The sequence below is a fragment of the Callorhinus ursinus genome, unplaced genomic scaffold (genome assembly GCF_003265705.2).
Source record: "Callorhinus ursinus isolate GAN/ISIS: 27379988/994484 unplaced genomic scaffold, GSC_fseal_2.0 scaffold29, whole genome shotgun sequence".
In the NCBI taxonomy this organism is placed as follows: Eukaryota; Metazoa; Chordata; class Mammalia; order Carnivora; family Otariidae; genus Callorhinus; species Callorhinus ursinus.
Window position 1 is genome coordinate 17,021,020 of NW_027397091.1, and position 6,000 is coordinate 17,027,019.

General features: G+C 39.0%; 1 protein-coding gene across 5 annotated transcripts in view; it reads left to right on the forward strand.

Moving 5' to 3' along the window:
- The window catches only part of CFAP61 (cilia and flagella associated protein 61), a 301,246-nt gene that overhangs the window by 221,059 nt on the left and 74,187 nt on the right, over window positions 1-6,000 (forward strand). For 4 of the 5 annotated variants that reach the window (XM_073878452.1, XM_025876823.2, XM_073878453.1 and 1 more), the window contains one exon: window positions 540-832. The exons of the other annotated variant lie outside the window; for it this stretch is intronic. In XM_073878452.1, the coding sequence (XP_073734553.1) occupies window positions 540-832 (293 nt within the window). The remainder of the gene's footprint in view (window positions 1-539; window positions 833-6,000) is intronic. 5 annotated transcript variants of the gene reach the window in all.

The following is a 6,000-nucleotide window of genomic DNA, read 5'->3' on the forward strand; positions in this document are numbered from 1 at the left end:
CCGTTGAAAAGCAGAATGTTCTAGTCTTTCGTTCTCAAAAAAAGGAAAGAGATTTCCTTGAAATCAACCCAATTCAACACTTAAATATTAAAATATCTGTACCATCATGTCCATGACTATGTGTGTTTTTTTTAATCAATGTCCTTTTCATCATTTACGCAGAACTTGCAAATATTGCAAACTTTAATTTTTTTCCTTAACAAATGTAGCAACTAGAGAACAAAGACAAGATAAAAGGTTTTATTCCAGATGGCTTCATTTAGCATAATTTCAACTTTCAAATTACAGGACCATAGATGAATGTCCTACTTCTGGGTTGAAAGTACTTGACTACTTTGTGGGATGTTTTGTGCCAATTCTTTACTAAATTATCTTGGTCACCGTTGCTAGGTAACACCGCTGGCTTCCCGCAGCTGAAAGGAGGAGAAGGTTATAGGGAACAATTCGGCATTATTAGCATTTGACTAAGAAGGTTGTTGGGTTTTTTGTTGTTGTTGTTGTTTTTTAACCATAGATCTTAACATTTCCCCCCTTTTCAGGGAATGTCATTGTCTATGGGAATACAATTGACACTTACACCACAGTGGAGACGCTCTTAAACATCGGTGTGAGGGGCTCCTATATCCACCTGGTGCAGCCCCCGCCCACTTCCACCATCACCTGCATCAACAACTACTCGGTGGAGAGCGCGGTGGAGGAGGCGCTCAGAGCAGCGGGGGTTACCGTTTACCGCGATGCTCTCCTGGCTCAGTGGAACGAAGGCCGGGACCCAGACCCCATTCGCAGCGCCTGCTTCACCACGCCCACCAAGCCTTTCAGACTTCCGTGCTCCGTGAGTAGGTCCCTGTGAACTTCACTTGCCACCTGCGGAGAGCCGTCACCTGACCAGGACGCTGGGTCCCAGAGATGGCCCGTGGGGGATTTATAGCCACAGTTTTTGGGTTTTCTTTTCTAATGGTTCAGATGATCTCTTGCTGAGGGACAAGCCACCCCAAACTTAGTGGCATAAAACAGCAATCATTTATTATGATTACCTCTCCATTCTGGGGTTTGAGGGAGCCCAGCTGGGCATTTCTCAGGTGAGGTCTCTTATGTGGCTGAAGTCAGACTGTGAGCTGGAGTCATGTTCATCCCCCTGTCTGGCTTTTGATGCTAGATTAGCTTCAGCTGAGATTTTGTCCAGAACACTTCATCTTGGCAGGGTGACTTGGTTCTAAGAGCCAGTGGGAAAGAGAGAGAGAGAGACTGTATCACCCGCCTATATCCAAGGGGAAGAGAATTAGACCCTGCCTCTTCATGGAAGGAGTGTCAAAGGTTTGAAAAGCGCTAACAGTGACCGAGAACTCACTGTGTCTCAGACACCATGGTGCATGCTTACAGTATAGTCCGTCACCTGGTCACAACAGCTCTGTAAAGGAAAGCATCCCCATTTTACAGATGAGAACACTCTGACCCCAAGTCAGTGGTATGCTGGGCTCCCAACCCAGTTCAGAAGTACCCCAAAATCTATGCTGCTGTTAACTTTCTAAGATTCTGGAAACAGCAATAGGAGTTTCTCCCCCATGGAATGGAGACTTGGAAGACCTTTCTCTCTCTCTCTCTCTCTCCCTATCTATCTATCTATCATCTATTATCTAGTATCTACCTATCTATTATCTATCTATCTATCTATCTATCTATCTATCTATCTATCTATCTATGTTTCAAGAGAAGAACTTTTCTCTCAGGTTGTGTAATAGTCTGACCTCATATTTGCCAGTCAGATTAGCAGAAGCCAGCAGTTGGGGAGAGAGGGACGGGGCCAGTCAATCTAACAGAGAAGCAGGAGACCCCTTACAAAAGGGAGGCTGAGTTCAGTGTGAGTGTGGGGCTGGGTGGGTCAAGGGTATATATTATTGGTTGTGGTAAAGAATGCTAGCCACATTTAGTGGGCAAACTGGTTGGGGGAAGCCAGTGGGGGCTCATAGCAATCCCTTACCTAAGTCACGTCTTCTGACTCAAATGCCCCCACAGGTAAATGAGGGTGACCCTCATCCCACACCCACCCCACAGTCTATCTAGATAGGAGCTCAAAGCACACCACCAGCGCAAAAGAGATTTCTCTGGAATCCCTCATTTTATCCTGATGATCTATGGAAATTTTGCATTCTGCTCTTTCATACATGTGTTTATTCATTCATTCCACAAATATTCACTGAACGTCTGCTAAGTCTTAGGCTCTGTCCTAAGTGTGAGAGTCATAGCAGTGAAAAAGACAGAAAAAGTTCATTTTATTTTAATGTAAAAATGACATGGTATATACATGTATGTCACAATACCTATTTAAATTAAGAAGAATCCAAATGTTTTCACCCAAATTTTCTCCCCAAAATGACAATAATGGAAGATGTGCCAAATTTATGCCGGGGAAACTCTGGAGCTAAACACATACCCTACTTAGGAAGTAGAGGCATAAGAAAACCTCCCCTAGTAACCAATTGAATACAGGTTCTCTAGCAGCCCCCTTGGGCCTTTATTTCCCTATTTAGATCAAAACTGAAATCATGGCAAAGACATTTTGCAAATGCTCTCAACTGCCTTGGATCTAACACACCTTCCTTCTGAAACTTCATCCTAAAGCAAACTGAGCCAGGTAAATCTCCTGCTTCCCCCACTGTGCTCTGCACCACAAGGAACAGCCACTGCAGGTGATGTTTCTCAGCCCTAGTTGCTCACTGACCTTCATCTGTGTTTGGCTAACAGTAGGTACTGGCAGGAGATTTCTCCGTTCTACTGTCAGCTTTGAGTAGCATCTCTGTCAGGGCATTAGGAAACTTTTGGTGGGGATGAATACATTCATTATCTTGACTGTGGTCAGTGTTGTGGGTTGCATTGTGTCCCCCCCCCGGAAAGATAGGGTCCTAATCCCCAGTACCTGTGAATGTGACCTCATTGGAATTAGGATCTTTATAGATGTTATCAACTGAAGAGGAGGACATACTGGATTGAGGAGGGCCCTAAACGTAATAACTGGTGCCTGTCTATGGAGAGAAAGGTTGGATTCAGAGGAGACCCTTGGGGAAAGAGGCCATATGATGAAGTGATGGCAGCTGTAAGTCATGGAGCAGCAAGCATGGCTGGCAACCACCAGAAGCTAGAAGAGACAAGCTGCAAGGAGTCTTCCCTAGAGCTCTAGGAGGGAGCATGGTCATGACAACACCATGACTTCAGACATTTCATCTCCAGAATTGTGAGAGAGTAAATTTCTGTTGTTTTAAGCCACCCACTAACTGGTACTTTGTTGCAGCAGGACTGGCAAACTAAAACAGATGGCGTCACAAGCATATGTACCTGCTAAAGCTAAAATTTTTAGACCTGGAATCATACATTATGTACTAGTTTATATCTGGCTCCTGTCACTCAGCATAATGGTATTGAGATTCATCCATATTATTTCATGCATCAATAGTTCTTTCTTTTTCATTGCCGAGTAGTATTCCACTGTATGGCTATATCACATTTGGTTTATTCATTCAGTTGCTATGCATAATCTTGTACACATCTTTGTGTAGACATATTTTCACTTCTCCTAGCTATACATCCAAAGAATGGCTAGGTCATATGGTCAGTGAATGTTTACCTTTTAAAGAAGCTGTGGTACTGTTTTCTAAAGTAGCTGTATCATTTCATATTTCTACCAGCAATGTATGAGAGTTTCAGTTGCTCTATATTCTTGCTGACACTTGCTATTATCAGTCTTTCTAATTTTAGCCATTCTAGTGGGTATGATATGATGTATCATTGTGTTTTTAATTTTTGATTTCCTGATGACTAATGATGTTGGGCATCCTCTCATGTGCTTATTGACCATTGGTATATCTCCCTTTGCACAGTATCTGAGCTATTATAAGTGGGTTTGTAAAATTTTGTTTTCCAACCGATTGCTGCTAGTAATTGAAATGCAGTTGATCTTGTATATAAACATTGTATCCTGAGACATTGATAAATTCACTTATTCTAGAATTGCTTTCTAGGTCCATAAATAGTCTGCAAGTAGGAACTGTTTTACTTCTTTCTCATATTTAGGCCTTTTATTTCATTTATTTGCTTATTCTACTTGCTAGAACCTCCAGTGAAATGTTGACTGAAAGTGGGGAAAATGGACATTCTTGCCTTTTTCCATATCTCAAAAGGTAACTTTTAGGCATTTGCCCCTTTATTTTGAGGTTAGCCGTGTGGTTTTTGGTGCCTTTTATCTGACTGAGGAAGTAACCTTTCATTCTTAGTTTGCTCAGAAGATTTATCATGAATAGCTATTGAATTTTGTCAAATTTTTTTTTCATGTCTATGAATATAAGATTGTATTCTTATCTCCTTAGTGCTATTGATAGGGTGAATTACACGGATTGAGTTTCAAAATGTTCAGCTAACCTTTCATTTCTGGAATAAATCCTAGTCATTCATGATGTATTATCCTTCTATATATTGTTGAATTTGATTTGCTAATGTTTAAAGAACTTTTGAAACAATTTTACAACTATATTCATGAGGGTTCTTATCTGTTTTTTTCCCCTGGTTTTGTGTAATTTTCCTTGGGTAACTTTCTGGTTTTGTGTAATGTCTTTAAAAGTTTTCAGTATTTGGGCTATGCTGGCCTCATAAAATAATTTAGGCAATGTTTCCTCCTCCTCTGTTTTCTGAAAATATTTGTGTACAACTCAAATGTTTGATAGAATCAACCAATGGAAACATCTGGGCCTGGAGTTTATGTTGTGGGAAGGTTTTTGATGAATTCAATTTCTTCATTAGCTCTAAGGCTACTCAGATTTTCTGCTTCTTCATATGTCAATTTTGGTATTTTGTATTTTTCAAGAAATTTGTCCATTTCTTTTAAATTGGTTAAATGTTGGCACTAAGTTGTTCACATCTCTTATATTATCTATGTAAAGTCTAAAATCTGTAGCATAGCCTGTATTTCATTGCTGGTATTAGAGATTTGTGTTCAATCTCTCTCTCTTTGTTCAGCTGATGAGAGCGAGAGAAGAGAGACACAGAACTGTCTAAAGTTTTCTGTCTAGCTAGATGTTTGCTGACTTTATTGACTTCTTCAAAGAACCAGCTTTTGAGTTTACTAATTTTCTCTTGTCTGTCAGTTTTCTCTTTTCACTGATTTCTGCTCTTAACAATTATTTTCTTCTGCTTGCTTTGGATTTACTTTGCCCTTTTTCTAGTTCCTTAAGGTAGAACCTTAAGCCATTATTTATATACACATTTAAAGCTAATTTCTTCTGTGTTAGCTGTATCCCACAAGTTTTAATATGTTGAGTATTCATTATCATTTGGCTCAAAAAATATTTTCTAATCTCCTTTACGATTTCTTCTGTGACCCTTGGATAATGTAGAAGTGTGTTATTCTTAGATGTCATATTTTTATTGATTTCTAATTTAATATCATTGTGGTCACAGACATTCTGTATGATTTTAATCATTTATGATTTATTGAGACTTGTTTTATGTGCAAGCATATGGACTATCTTTGTGAACATATAAAGAATATATAGTTTGCCATTGTTGACTGTAGTGTAAATAACATTTTTTTAAATTGAAATGGAGTTGACACACAATGATGCTGCATTAGTTTCTGGTGTACAAGAGTGATTCCACATATAAGTAATGATTAGTTCAGTGTGGTTGACAGTGATGTTTGGATCTTCTTTGTCTTTATCGATATTTTTTGATCTAGTTCTATCGATTGCCAAGAGAGATATTAATATCTCTTACTATTATTGTGGGATTTTCTATTTCTCCCTTCAATTCTGTTAATTTTTGCTTTCTGTCTTTTGAGGCTCTGTTATTAAGAACATGAACATTTGTAATTGTCATATCTGCCTCATTAACTGTGCTTTTTATCATTATGAAATGTGCCCCTTTATCTCTGGTAATATCATTTATTTTATTTTTTATTTTTTTATTATTTATTTTATTTTAAAGATTTTATTAATTTGACAGAGAGAGACACAG